This window comes from Sciurus carolinensis, chromosome 4, assembly GCF_902686445.1.
Source record: "Sciurus carolinensis chromosome 4, mSciCar1.2, whole genome shotgun sequence".
NCBI classification, from domain to species: domain Eukaryota; kingdom Metazoa; phylum Chordata; class Mammalia; order Rodentia; family Sciuridae; genus Sciurus; species Sciurus carolinensis.
In genome coordinates, this window is record NC_062216.1 from 109,598,968 (window position 1) to 109,612,717 (window position 13,750).

At 47.9% G+C, this 13,750-nt stretch overlaps 1 protein-coding gene across 1 annotated transcript; it reads right to left on the bottom strand.

The window, feature by feature from the left end:
* Positions 1 to 7,509: 7,509 nt before the first annotated feature.
* Dhh (desert hedgehog signaling molecule) lies at positions 7,510 to 11,968 on the bottom strand. The gene is made up of 3 exons (XM_047550656.1): positions 11,428 to 11,968; positions 8,484 to 8,745; positions 7,510 to 8,213 (listed from the first exon to the last, which is right to left on the bottom strand). Exons 1-3 carry the CDS (start codon positions 11,728 to 11,730, stop codon positions 7,588 to 7,590), a joined length of 1,191 nt encoding a protein of 396 aa, XP_047406612.1. The 5' UTR covers positions 11,731 to 11,968; the 3' UTR covers positions 7,510 to 7,587.
* Between the last annotated feature and the right edge of the window lie 1,782 nt (positions 11,969 to 13,750).

Consider the following 13,750-nt stretch of genomic DNA (forward strand, 5'->3'; position numbering starts at 1 on the left):
TACTCACATCACAGTAGAACTAGAAGCATAGAAGAAGAAACCTTCCTAATGAGAGAAAAAGAGAGAGAGAACTATCTAAAAGAATAAGAGAGGTTTTCACCAGGTAATTGAAAAGATGCTAGGGGAAAAAAAGCAAAATTCTAAGGGAAGCATAAAAACAGAGCTTCTGGAAATGCAGAGTGGATCCTGTATCTGGAGGATTTTCTGAATATGGCCTATGTGTGAAAAGTCAGGTGGGAGCCAGGCACAGTGGCACATGCCTGTAATTCTAGCAACTAAAGAGGCTAAGGCAAAAGGACAAAGAAATTTATACTAGTCTCAGCAACTTAATTAGACCCTGTCCCAAAATAAAAAGTAAAAAGTGGCTGGGGATGTAGCTCAGTGGTAAAGTGCCCCTGGGTTCAATTCCTAGTAAAAGAGAAGAGGAGGAGAAGGAGGAGGAGGAGGAGGAGGAGGAGGAGGAGAAGGAGGAGGAGGAGGAGGAGGAGGAGGAAGAAAAGAAAGAAAAATATCAAAAATATTTAGCATGGTACAAGGCCTATTAGTATTTGCAGGGCTTAGTAAATGTTTGTTGGAGTTGTCTCTGCTCTGAATCTGGAGGAGATGCCTTGTCCCTTCATGTATTAATTTGCCTTTTTTCCATTCTCTGAGGGACACTTCATTAGGACCTCTGGTAGTCAGTGTAAAAGTAACAACCACTTGTATAATTCTTTTTTTTTTTTTTTTTTTTTGACCAGGGATTGAACTCAGGGGCACTTAATCACTGTGCCACATCCAAAGCCCTTTTTATTTTTTATTTTGAGACAGGGTCTCACTAAGTTGCTTAGAGCCTCACTAAATTGCTAAGGCTGGCTTCGAACTTGCAATCATCCTACCTCAGGTTCCTGAGCCACTGGAATTATTGGTGTGCACTACCACACCTGGTCACTAGTATGATTCTTGATCCTGCCCAAAGGCCTCTCAAGGGTTTGTAAACCTTGGAGTAGAGTCCTTGAAAGATGAAGGAAATCCACCACCTCACCACACCAGAGAAGCCCCTCCATCTTTAAATAATTCTAACAGTTATGGAAAATCATGCAATTCAAGAATACTCCATCCTGACTAGTTTATGGAAGGATAGGAGGCTGTGTGCTTTGGGCTTGCTGTATCCAGAAGAAGTTGGGTGACTTAGGTTCCAGTTTAGTAAGGAAAGAGATCTGTCATATCTGTTCTCAAAGATTCTATGAGATAACCATAGGCAAGCTTAGATTAGAACAAGGAAGGGATGTGTGTGGAGGAAATGGTTTTAATCCCAGTTCAAATTTTGAGTGGAATCCCAACTGCTGCAGCTGCTGAAGGATTAACCAGCTGTTCCTGGGGCAGCTGCAATGTTCAATGTTCAGCCCAGACCTGGCTCTCATCTCAGGGTGACAATCTGCCTCAGCTTGTGGTCATCAGCCCCAAGGTAAACCAAGATTCTGTTCAAAGGATCACTGGAAAGCAAAAGAAAATGGCAGAGAAAGAGTCCCAAGTTCTGGTTTGAAATCAGACAACTGTGTTCTTAGGTTATGTGGTCTAGAGAAAAGACATTGAGAGACAGTTTAGATTTAGGTTTCTGAGAAAAGCAGAACCAGGACAAGGTATATTGGCTTCAATTCTGTTGTGTTCCTATCCTATTCTATCCCAACCTAACCTGCTCCAGTTTCCTGACACTGTCTCATCTGCTCCCATAACACACTTTGTGTGGGAGTAGGAGCATTTCCTAGAGGTTGAAAGTGAAGCAGGGGCATTCAGATGATCAGATGAGAACCAATCTACTTTGGGATAAAGACAGTCCAAAGACTCCTGTCCGCCAGGCACAGTGGCTCACAATTGTAATCCTCGCGACTCAGGGGGCTGAGGCAAGAGGATCACAAGTTCCAGGCCAGCCTCAGCAACTTAGCAAGACCTGAAGCAACTTAGTGAGACCCTGTTTCAAAATAAAAAAGTTTGTGGATGTGGCTCAGTGGTTAAGCACCCCTGGGTTTAATCCCTGTTACCAAAAATAAAAATAGTAAAATACAAGTTTAATTATTCCCCTTAACAGTGTTATTCCCCTGCTTCAAATTCTACAATTGTGTTTCATTTTCAGAACAAAATTTAAAATCTTTAAATAGGTCCCATCTCCTTCTAGCTAGATTGAACCTCTTGATGCTCCTCAGCTTCATCTCAGTCATGCTCTTCAACTATACAGGCCTTTGCACATACTATTTCTTCTGCTTGGACAACTTGACTCTTCCTTCAGATATCAGCTTAAATATTTCTATCAGTCCCTTTCACTACATTCAACAACCTCCAAGCAATTTGTGCTTGTCTTATAAGATAAACTATAAGAATCATGAGGGGAAGGGATCGTGTCCACACCCACCTTTACTGGTCTATTCCCACCATATAGCATAACACATGGCACATCTTAGGTAGGCACTCAGTAAATCCTTATTGAATTAAAGGTACCCCTCTCCTGGAGATTCTCATTTACATACATCAATCAAGTCACGTACAAAGATAATAACAGGGAGAAGAGGGTTTGAGTGTGCTAATTGGCCACAAAAATCCCCCGCAGGGAAATAGACCCTGACTACCCATAGCTTTCTTTCCCATAGACAGCTGCCTCAATCTCCCAGCCTGAGAAGAACACTTCTCCAATATAACACAGATTATAAAAGCACAGTCAGGGATAAACATGTCAAGTTTTACATCAGAAATACTCATTTTTCAAGAAGAGATGATTATTTTCATTAATAATGAAAGACCCTGCCTTAGCACTGGACTCTTCCTCCTTTGAAATATTTCAGAGCCAGAACTGGGCATAGTGGCACACACCTGTAAACCCAGCAACTAGGGAAGCTGAGGCAGAATGATCATGAGTTCAAAGCCAGCCTCAGCAAAAGCGAGGTGCTAAGCAACTTAGTGAGACCACATCTCTTAATAAAATACAAAAGAAGGCTGGGGGTGTGGTTCAGTGATAGCATTGGCTGAGTTCAATCCCTCATACTCCCCCCTAAAAAAGCGGGGCTGGGGATGTGACTCAGTGGTGAAGCAACCCCCTGGGTTCAATTCCTAGCACCAAAAAAAAAAAAAAAAAAAAAAAAAAAAAAGATTTCTGGAAGTTAGTCTTAGTCTTGTTGGGCTATCATAACAAAATATTGCCAACAGGGTGACTTAATTTACAGCTATTTATTTTCTCAAAGTTCTGGATGCCAGTAGTCCAAGATCAAGGTTCTAGCTGATTCAACTTCTAATGGGAGCTTAGACAGCCACTTTCTGACTATGGCTTGTAGACAGCCACCTTCTCACATACATTCTCACACACAGACTTTCATGTGTGTATGTGGAGAGAGGGAGAAAGAAATGGGGTGGGGAAACTTATGTTATCTCATAAAGGCACTAATCCTAGGATCAAGGCCTCACCTTTATGACCTTAGTTAACCTGAATTACTTCCTTAGAGGCCCTCCCATCTCCAAGTGTGGCCACACTGCAAGGCAGGGCTTCAAAGTCTGAATATGGGGGCGGGGAGTGCACAAATATTCAGTACACTACAGATCTCAATCTCTCTTCTCTTTCTCTAATCCAAAAAGAACTGGGGGGTGGGGGTCTTCTTATACTTTCTGGAGAGTCTTCTTATACTTTCTGTGTTGGTTGTACCAGTCTCCCTTGAATTCCTATCAGATACCAAAAATGTATTTCCTTAACTGGATGACCAGATAACTCCTAGTGGGAGGTCAGACCCAGTGCGGAGGAAGAAGAGTCAATGAAAATGAGAGAGAAATAACAGAAGTTAGGAGGACTTTATATTGTGACTTAACAAAGGGAATGAACAAAGTAAACTGCAGCAGAAGGCCCACATAGTTGCACTCATCTATCAGAGTAGTTTTATTTCTCATATACTCCTGCTTCATTTTACCACAATAACTGTGGTAACCTGAGCTAGTGAATTAAAGGTCTGCCTCAGTTTCCTCATCTGTAATACCATCTCAGAGGACAGTTGCAAGGACTAACCAGAATGCAGGTAAAGTGCTAGAACATGGCCTGACACGTGTTAAGTTCTCAGTAAACATTAGCTACATATTGTTACACTTTCCATTTTTCTGCTCTCAGAAGGCTACCTATCTTCATCCCAGATTCCAAGCCCTTGCACATGATGTTCCTCCTGCCTGGAATGCCCTTTCCAGCCTTGTCCACCTACACAAGCATCAATGCTCTATTCAGGCCTTCCTTTCATCACAAGGCCTTCTCTATACCACTGTTACAATGATTGCCAGTCCAGCTCATCCCAATTAAGTAACAATGTTGCTTTAGTAGTTAAACATTTTATACCTTTATATGTCTACTTTTCCAGGAAAGAAGTTGTTTCTTAATCTTTTTGTTTTTCGGGTGCCTAACACTGTGCTACACAGTAGATGTTCTGCAAACACTGCTTGAAGAAAAGAATGGATTTAAAAGGGTTACCTTGAACCTTTAAACGGTGGTTCTAATTTTTATTTTCCAGTAGGCAGAGGTCTTGCCAGGGTTATTACACAATGTTCAGTAAATTTTCAAAACAAGATTGTTTTTAATTATACTTTAGTTCTAAAACAAACCCAAATCTGTCACACAGCACCTTCTGAAGAAAGGAGTGTCATAAAATCAAACAAGTATAGGTATAACTCAACCCTGAAAAATTTGCATTGATAATGATTTTTTAGTGGAGTGGTAAGGAGAGAAATAGCAAAAAGCAGCAAAAGCAGTGAGAAATAGATGTAAAGAATGGAAAACATTTGCTGAGTGTCTATTTCACATCAGATACAAACTTATCAACAATCCTGTTAGGGATGTAGCATTATCTCCAGGTCTATCTGACTCCCCAGGAAGGGTCTTACCCTACTTTGTTAATGGAAAGAGGTGTTGCAATTGGAAGGTGTTGGGTGGGTGAGTATGCCCACCTGCTTCCTGGAGATGCAGCACTTAACTTGCTTAAGGACATGTCTTTTTTTTTTTTTTTTTTTTTTTTTTTTTTTTTGAGAGAGAGAGAGAGAGAGCTGGGAGGAACTCCAAGGGAACAAGGATAATAAGGGGTGAAAAGTTGAGGATAAGAGTGAACCTCAGGTCTGGAAAGTCACCTACAGGATGTAACTTAAAGGAAACCAATAAGTGTCCCTTGTCCCAAAAGACCACTCTGTATAACTTATTAAAATGCTAGGAATGATTATCATTATGGTTTTACGACCTTATTTTCAGCAAGGCTTTTGGATACATGCATTAACTGAGAAGTATAGGTATAACTCAACCCTGAAAATTTTGCATTGATAATGCTTTGATAATTTGCATTGATAATGCTCACCGACACAGAAAGATGAATGTTTATCAGATTAATCATCACATGGGTGACATGACAGAATGACACCAAAATCTGATAGAAGGAACAAGGGCAGTTTTAGAAAGAAATTAAGAAAGGTCCACAGCTTGGGGTGTGTATCTGAGGTCAGGAAAAGAGTGGGTGGCAACAGGCATCTGGTGTGGATTAAGAGAACTGGTGAGTGGAAGGACACTAAAGGTAAACATCTCACTGCCAAAGATTACCTTCATCAAGCACTACTTGGAACTCTATTTGCTTTTACCTTCTTGACTAGTAAACTCAAGGGTCACAAGGGTGGGGGACATGAGGGGGCAAATTCAATGTGTAGGGGAGTCGAGACTACTATGGATATATGACTACTATACCTCCAGCTTCCAGGAATCACAGAGCTTAAACTATGCACTAGGGAGGCAAAAGTGCCACTATGTTTGGAAGCTTTCCTAAATGGAAGCAAGGGGGTCCCTGAGCAGCTCCTGACACATATGGCTCATCCCTGGCAGCTTAACAAGCCCCACCTACCATCTCTGCCTCCTGAGAGAGGGATCCTTTGTGAAGTCCAGTAGACACATCCGTATAATGTAGTTCTTTCCTTTGGTGTAGAAGAGAACTATTTGCAGGCATAAGCCTAGATTCTCCTAAAGGCCACCAGAGGGCGGTATACAGTAGGACCCTCAGAGGCTTAGATTCTAAAGACCAATCTACTTAGCAGCATAGCTGCTATATATAGGCAGGCCCCTCCCCCAGCCCAAGTATCAACCGCCCCTGACTATCCCTCAGATACTGCCCTTCCAGAACAGTCCAATTTCTCCTGAGCTTTCATTCCTACTTCAGGCGGCCCTGCCGCCTCTGATTTCAGGTGTCTACTGTGTTGGAACTCAAAGGTTCCCAAAATACCTGGGACACAGAAGCAGAGCAGTAATAGAAGAGGAGGAAGGATGATGGAAGAAACCAGTAGAAACAACAAGGGCTGGTGATGAAGAAGGGAAGTAAGGTTGTAATATGTATATGCCCTTTCCTGGGGAGCATGTCCACCCCCCACCCACCAACCACAGGCCAATTCTATTCTCTGCAGTCCTTCAGTAAGGAAAGGTTTCAGATCTTCCTCCAGGTTCTTTCATTAGGCTACAATTATGTGTGAGCTGCAAGTTCTTAGCCAGTGATTTCCATAAGTCATCAGATGGCCGAGAGATATCCCAGAAAAGTAAGAGGAGGGAAAGAAAAAAAGAAAGAAGAGAAAAAAAGAAAACAGAAAGAAAAAAGCAGGAAAATGAAAAGCAACCTTCAGAGATTGCCACCATAATAGGATGGGAACCAGGCTGATTCATGGTAGCCTAAAACAACAGGCATGACTCTTCTGGTCCTTTTTTTTTTTTTTTTTTTGGTTGGGCGGACCGGGAGGGGGGGCAGTACCAGGGATTGAACTCAGGGGCACTCGACCACTGAGCCACACTCCCCAGCACTGTTTTGTATTTTATTTAGAGACAGGGTTTCACTGAGTTGCTTAGCACCTCGCTTTTGCTGAGGCTGGCTTTGAACTCTTGATCCTCCTGCCTCAGCCTCCCGAGACACTGGGATTACAGGAGTGTGCCACCGCGCCTGGCTCTGCTGGTCTTTTTTTGCTGGTGCATTGGGACATGCCTCTGAAAGGAGGAATAGGGTCCCAAAGATGCTGCTGAGGAAGGAGGCAGAGCCAGAAGTAAGGTTGGTCTCTTTTCTCTGCCCCCTCTCTCTCCCTCGCCCTCCCTCTCTCTTTCTCTGGAGTTGAATTACCCTCTGAATGGAGGTGTTTTCCAATAAACTCCTGAAAGTCTTCCTTTTATTAGCCCACCTGCAGGAAAATGAGGGAGGTCAGATTGGCTAGCTGTGTCACACTGTGTTAAAGCAATGTTGTAGTCCGACGGCAGCCTCATCTTGGCTGCTGGGCAAGCAGATCGTTATATTACAATTTATAAATAGTAAATAAAATAAAATTATCGGTGGGGCTGAGGCACTGGGGAAGAAGAGGCTAAACAGTCCTCGTTAAGGGTGCCCACCTTCAACCCCACCTATCGAGGACCAGAAATCACCTCCTTTCTGTTGAAAGTTGGCCCTAAAGCAGGCAGTTCCATATAGCCCCCTTTCTCCCTTACCCTCCCACCCTCCCAATCGTCATCGCCTGTTGCCCACATCCCCAGATCTCAGTCAGCACGATCGGGTTTCATCAAGCGTCTCAAGGTTTCTATGCCTGGGGCGCTCAGCCCAGCAGCTCCTCTGCCAAGCGATAGAGGAGGCGCGAGTACCAATGCATGCCAGTCGGCTGGACTGCACCGCCGGGGAGCAGCGCCCCCAGTGCGTGCAGCAGGCGCAAGGGAGCAAAGGCGCGGTGAGCCCACTGGTGACTCTCCAAAACCGCGTAGCAGGAGGCCAGGACGTCATTGACCAGCACTGTCCCATGAGCAGTAAGTGGCGCGAACACCCCCACCGCTTCCTCTCGCGCCACGCGGGCCACGCGCGCCGGCCGAAGCGCGTCACCGCCAGGCGCCAGCACTGAGTCTCCAGCGCGTAACCGGCGCGCGAACACCGGTGCAAAGTCGCCCGGCGCGGGCGCCGGCCCTCTAGCAGCGAACACTAGGTGCCAGGGCGTAAGCAACAGTTTTCGCGGAGGCCTCTCGGTCTCCACAGCCACGAACGAGGCCCGGCGCTGCAAGTCCCGGTCCAGGAAGAGAAGCACCGGCGTGGGCACCACCCGGCCTGTGGCGTCCGCTGCCAGCACCCAGTCTCCGCCATGCAGTTCCCGCAGCCCCTTCCGCTCGCCGCTCCGCAGGCGCACGGTGGCATTTCCCGGAAAACAGCCGCCGGCCCGGACGGCCAATGAGTTATCTGCAAGGAAAAAACACGGATAGGGCTGAATCAAGACTAGTGGCTCCAGAACGGTGGTAGATTTTCAAAAATATGGGTCTAGCCCAATGCAGACCTCATCCAGTTCTGGATGGTACAATTTCCCACGGATCTGTCCCCAATCTGGGCAGAAGTGGAAAGGGTGGTTTACAACACTAATTCCCAGTTGGTCTCCCCTAGGGTAGCAACAGGACTATTATAGATTAATGGGGACATCTTTAGGCGGACCTTACCACCCCCCACCTACTGTACCAGCTTTGACAGACACGTGGACATGGTTTCGGGACTCGTAGTAGACCCAGTCGAAGCCGGCTTCCACTGCCAGGCGAGCCAGCAAACCATACTTATTGCGGTCGCGGTCAGAGGTGGTGATGTCCAGGGCACGACCTTCGTAGTGGAGTGAATCCTGAGCATGGTGGCCATCCTCATCCCAGCCTTCCGTCACTCGTAGGCGCACTCCAGGCCACATGTTCATCACTGCAATGGCCAGCGCGTTCACCCGCTCCTTACAACGCTGGCAGGGAGTAAAGGAGTTAGTCTCCCCACTACCACTATCATTACAACTGGGGCGAAAAGATTTGAATAGGAGCGTTGATTCTTTGTTCTCAGGCCCCACTCCATTCCATCCCAGTTTTTGAGTGTCCTGGGCAAGTGAGGATTTGAACAGGTGTAGTGGTCAATCTGCACTCCTTTGCCAGGGCATTGTCGGGGAACTGTGGGGTCACCGCTGAGGTTAAGAGGGGACGCCCATACCTAGCTCTTTCTCTATTTTAAATGGCTGCCCTTCGCCCCTATTTGTTCTGGGACCTCAGCCCGACCTAAGTTGAGAGGGTGGGTGGAAGTTTGGTTAGGAAGGGCCTAGCTCCCCAAGAGGAGCCCCTGTTTGAGCCTGGTCCCCGCCCCAGGCCCTGGCTGCCCTCCCTCCGCCTGATTCATCTTTTGTTTCATTGCCTCCCCTGGCCTTCCCTGGCACTGGGCATCGCTTCCTTCCTTCCTTCCTTCCTCCTCCTCCTTTCAGCCTCTAGCATTAACCCTTTCGTGGTCTGGGTGCCCCCCACAGAGGTGCCCAAGAGAAACCGCAGGATCAAGGCTGCAGGAAAAAGGGTTGGGTGGCGGGGGCCGCTCGAAGTACAATGGCCATTCTCCAGGATGACTTAACTGAGCGAGAATCCCGGGCCGAGGCCGGGAACGCGCCTGGAGAAGCGGACTCAGCAGCTCCAGCCACAAAGGAGCTTTTCAGCCGCCTCGGCTCAGAGAGAGGAAAGGGCAGAAAGCCGCGCCTCCCATCCCTGCTCTGGCCCGCCAGGTCCCCTCCCCCAGCGTGACCAGTCCTCCCAGTTCCAGCTAAGGATCCGCCAGCCTACAGAGCTTTAAACTGTCCTCAATCTCTGTGCAGAGATGCTCGTGGGAGTAGCACCTGAGAATACCCGGCGCTGCCCTTGCACGGATCTGGGGGGCCCCCTGCAGGGTGGAGTGAAGAGGAGGAAAAGGAGCAGCGGCTGGAAGTCTGCACCCGGGGGAGTGAGGCCACAGTTATCTTGGCCTCTCCTGTCTGGGAGCTGGAGACCTTGGCGCGCACCATAGCACGGACATCGCGGGAGGAGCGCAGAGGACAGTTTCCTTTTCTTCTTTCCTCTTAGACTCCTCATCTCAGGCTTGGTTTTCTCCTAAACTGCCAGGGGGATCCACCCCACTCTCCCATCCTTCTCTAGTCATCTCCACCTCTGCAACTGTAGGGTTGGGGATGTGAAGGGAGAGCGAACAGGAAAAAACAGTAGCTCCTTCCAACTTCTTGTCGTTTTGTCCCCTAAGGAGGCCCTGACCTGCGGGGGCAGCAGCCCAGTGCAGAGCCAACTCAATGGAGGCCTTTTGCAGCCAGGGTGTGGGAGATAAGCAGGACTGAGGGGGTTCCCAGGCCTGTCAGAGGCCCTCCTGAGCTTGTCCCTTGTTCTGCCTCCTCTGCTGCAGGTGGCAGCCAGAGTAAAGGGCCATAATGTCCCATGACCAAGGAGGGAAAAAAGGAATAGTCCCTTCCCAATCTCTGGGTAGGAAAAAGGCTTTCAGTACAGGAGCAAGAAGAAATTCTTTTTCCTCTTGACAGGTTTTCCTAACAAGTAACCTGGAAAACTATGGCAATTAATGGGAGGAAATCCGTACCCCTCCCTCTCCCCCCACCTCCCCACTCCATACACAATTAGGTGGTGTAATGGAAAGTGTATAGGACTTGGAATCAGGAGTCCTGAATTCTAGTCCCAGCAATGCCAGTAATTAGTTGTGAGACTTTGATTAAACTGCTTTTCCTCCTGGGACCCAGCTCTAAGATTTAAAGTGAGGAGTCGGGGTAGGAGGTTGGAGGAATGTGATTTCCAAGTTTCCTTTGAGTTCTGGTATTATCACTTGCCAGAGGTGGTTCTTCTCTTCCAAGGTATAGCACATATCACCAAGGTTGGTTCAGTATCAGTCCACAGGAGATGCTCACTAATGGTGGTTTAATTAATTCTTTAATTTGAAGGAAAGCCTCTGAGCTAAACTGAGCTTGGGGAACCCAGAGGACCTTTGATGCTCAGGTGAGCCCATCTGTTCTTTTCACTGAGGACTGCTTTTTACCCCAAGACTGCCATTTAGACTCTAGAATAGCCTTGTCCTTCTTCTAGGAAACCTCTCCTATCCCAAAGACAATTCCTGCCCAGTCCCTTCTCAGGTATATAGCCTGGTGACCTGATTCTTGGCCACCCCGTTCACGGCCCCCTTCAGTCTCTTTGCTCAGAAACCTTTTCCACAATCAGGTTAGGAGCCAGTCTAAGGGGTAGAGCCTTCTGTCTGCTGCCCAGCCAGCTCCTGGCCCCCAGCTCACCCCAGCCCTTCCTGCCTGGCTCGGTGGCTGACCCCCGGTCCACGCCTCAGCCATTTCCCGTCTCGCCTGCCGCCATCCTCCTTTCCCCGCCCTCCCTGCCTCTCCCAGCTTCACTCTCACTAGTCAACCCCTCCTCTCCCTCCCCATCCCAGCCTCTCCCTGTTGGGATACCTCTAACCACTCTCCAGCCAGCCAGGTTCTTACTTTAAAGGGGATTGACTAGGGGAGGTCTTTTAAGACTAAGGTCTCTGTAGATGAAGCCCGGCTCACTCTCCCAAGCTGCCATAGGAAAACTGAGAAGTTGGGGATGCCCTGGCGCAGGTGGGGAGAGGCCCTCCTTACCTCCGTCATCAGGCGGTCGGCGCCACTGTTCTCCTCATCCTTGAAGATGATGTCGGGGTTGTAGTTGGGCACGAGGTCCCGAAAGCGCTCGGAACCCCTTACCACCCTTCCCTCCGCTGGCCCACTGGCTCCCAGGGTCCGCTCCGGCACGCTGGGCACAAATTGCTTGTAGAGCAGAGGCACAAGCTGCTTGCGCACGTAGCGGCGCCTGCCAACAGGTCCACGGCCCGGCCCACAGCTCTGGGCAGGTAATGCCAAAAGTGCCAAGCAGCACAGGGGTAACAGACTGACCGGCAGCGCCATGGGTGCAGCAGGCTTGGGTCAAAAGGGAGCGTTCTAGTCCTCACTCGCTCTCCTGTCAGTTGGGCATCTCCACAGGCATAAGCGAGCACAACAGGCAGAACTGCCCCCAGATTGTCCTAGAGCTCCTGTGGCTTTGCGCACCTGGCTGTCGCTGGGTCTGCCCAAAGGTCCTGGGGGGCTGGGGTAGTCTGGAACCTGCTACTGATGGACCACCATGGCAGGGAAGGGGGGTCGTGGGTGAATGCCAGCCCGACCAGTCTCTGCTGCCCAACATCCTGTGCTGCCAGAATGCCGGACTCCGCCTTAAGTAGCCCCGCCCCCCGCCCCCCTGCCAGGACCGTCCCGCCCCCTCCCACCCCAGCGGGGGATCTAACCGGTCACCACTGTTCCATTTCGCGACTGAAGTGTGTCCCATCCTGGAAACCATGCAGGCACCTGCCTAGGAAATCCTTGTAGCTTTACAGTCCTTGGCTGCCTGGATAAGCATCCTTCTACCTCCAAGCCTAAATTTGGAACTAAACCATTCTCTGATGCTTGAATTGGTCTTTGCTCTCCCAAAGCCTACCCTGGCAGGCCATGCCCTCTGCTGTCATCCAGGAAGTATGAGTTCCAATTTCTGCTCAAGGCCAGCCAAGCCCTTTGGGCATACAACCAGAGCCTCCCTTCTCTGTGCTTCTCCCCAGACCTCCCCCCATTTTTCTTTTCACACTTAGCAGTGACCAGGAATGGGAGGAACGGATCCCAGGGACCATTTTCCCTAGTAACTTTATAGTCTTCCAGTGGGAACTCCCACCAAATCAGGAACAGAGCCTGGTATTTATACTTCTGTTTAGGACTTTCAACTTTTGTGCCTTCTCATTTTTCAAACGAATAACTTGCGATTTGAAGTTGTTGATGGGCAGTGGACACTTAACAGAAGTCCCAGTCTGTAGAAGGCTAATGATCATTCCCCTTCACCTTCCAGGTAGGCACGTCTGTAGCCTCAGTTCTCTTTGGAACTCTACTTCAAGCTACTCAGGTCTCATCTCAGAGGCACTTCACCCACCTATTTCTAACATTTATAAATCTCTTCCTCTAAGAAATCTTTCCTGATGTTCCAATATTGCCCATCTGCATTCCCATAAGAGGCAGCAATTGACTGCTATGCTAGTAAAGTGTTAGAATATCTGCTATCCTTCTGGACAAAGCATTTAAGTACAAACTTATCATGTATCTCCAAGGTTAAGTGGTTAGCTTACAGTAGGGTGCTCAGCAAGCATTTGTGAAATCTATACTTTTTTTTAATCCAATACTCACCCTCCCCTCACCCAGCTCCATGGCTGGCACTCATACCAACTTTGTGTATGTTAGAAAAAAAGCAACCCTTCCTCAAAGCATTTGATTTTCAATTATAAGAAAACGGTCATGCAGGCTGGGGTGTAAGTCAGTGGTATAGCACCTGCCTAGCAATATGTGAGGCTGTGAAGAGATTTGCTCCCAAGCACCAAGATAGATAAATAGAGACACAGAGAGAAAAAGTGGTACATTTTTGTAATCCCAGCTACTTGGAAGACTGAGGCAGAAGGATCACAAATTTGAGGCCAATCTGGGTAACATAGTGACACTCCATCTCAAAAAAAAAAAAAAAAAAAAAAAAAAGGGATGGGGATGTAACTCAGTGGTAGAGTGCTCTGGGTTCAATCCAGGAAAAAAAAAAAAAAGTTATAACTACATATGCATCTACTGTGAGGTAAACAGCGGTCCTATAAATTATGCAGTAAACAATCTGTATAAACCCAAGCAGAAATTTTGTCCCTAACTCCCAACATAGCAAGGAGACTTCAAGGAAATGAGAGCCTCTACAAAGATGAAATTAGGTTCTTCTTTGAAGTAGGAATCAAAACCCTGTCAGGGCTAGACCTGTCAGGTGCAAGCCCGTAATCCCTGCAGTTCCAGAGGCTGAGGCAGGAGGATCGCAAGTTCAAAGCCAGGCTCAGCAAAAGTGAGGTACTAAGCAACTCAGTGAGAACCTTTCTCTAAA

Bases quoted from the DNA above. Each gene is read 5' to 3' on its own strand.
- Dhh (XM_047550656.1), bottom strand. From the start codon at position 11,730: ATGGCGCTGCCGGTCAGTCTGTTACCCCTGTGCTGCTTGGCACTTTTG. The intron at 8,746-11,427 runs GTAAGGAGGGCC...ACTCCCTGCCAG, and splicing joins CCGACCGCCTGATGACGGAG to CGTTGTAAGGAGCGGGTGAA. The intron at 8,214-8,483 runs GTACAGTAGGTG...TTTTCCTTGCAG, and splicing joins CCACGTGTCTGTCAAAGCTG to ATAACTCATTGGCCGTCCGG.